At 47.7% G+C, this 417-nt stretch overlaps 1 protein-coding gene across 1 annotated transcript in view; it reads left to right on the top strand.

Annotated features, from left to right (window-relative positions):
* The window catches only part of PHALS_05289 (oxidoreductase-like protein), a gene marked incomplete at both ends in the record, with an annotated part of 642 nt that extends 375 nt beyond the window's left edge, over positions 1 to 267 (top strand). Inside the window, one exon of the mRNA XM_024722841.1 lies at positions 110 to 267. Within this exon, the coding sequence (XP_024573877.1) occupies positions 110 to 267 (158 nt within the window). The remainder of the gene's footprint in view (positions 1 to 109) is intronic.
* Between the last annotated feature and the right edge of the window lie 150 nt (positions 268 to 417).

The raw sequence follows: 417 nt of genomic DNA on the forward strand, positions 1-417 counted from the left end.
AAAGCCACATGCCAGTGTTCTCAACTTCTAGTCGTCGCATTCCACTCAATTGTATTACAAACCGATATCTTGGCAGCTCGGCAATGTAGAATACTCCTTTTGCGCGTAGCGTGCCTTTCGGTTGATGGTGCTGAATCCAATTGTGGATGGCGGCAAGTGGCGTCGGTTCTGTTCGCTCGAAAGCCACAGAAGCAAATGCCAGCAACGGTTCGGAGTGACGTTCCACATCTTCCAACCTCGGCTTATTCTCCACTCTTAAACGACTAGCCCCGGGTCCGATCGAATTATTCCATGCACTAAGTCCTGTATTCCATTGCCCTTGCACCTTTTCATGACTGATTCCACCATTAAATACGTCTTCTGGTGGTGCAATATCCAGCACATGAGGTAAATACACTTGGCTATGATTTGTCTCGT

This window comes from Plasmopara halstedii, assembly GCF_900000015.1.
Source record: "Plasmopara halstedii genome assembly, contig: Scaffold_289, whole genome shotgun sequence".
Taxonomy (NCBI): Eukaryota; Oomycota; class Peronosporomycetes; order Peronosporales; family Peronosporaceae; genus Plasmopara; species Plasmopara halstedii.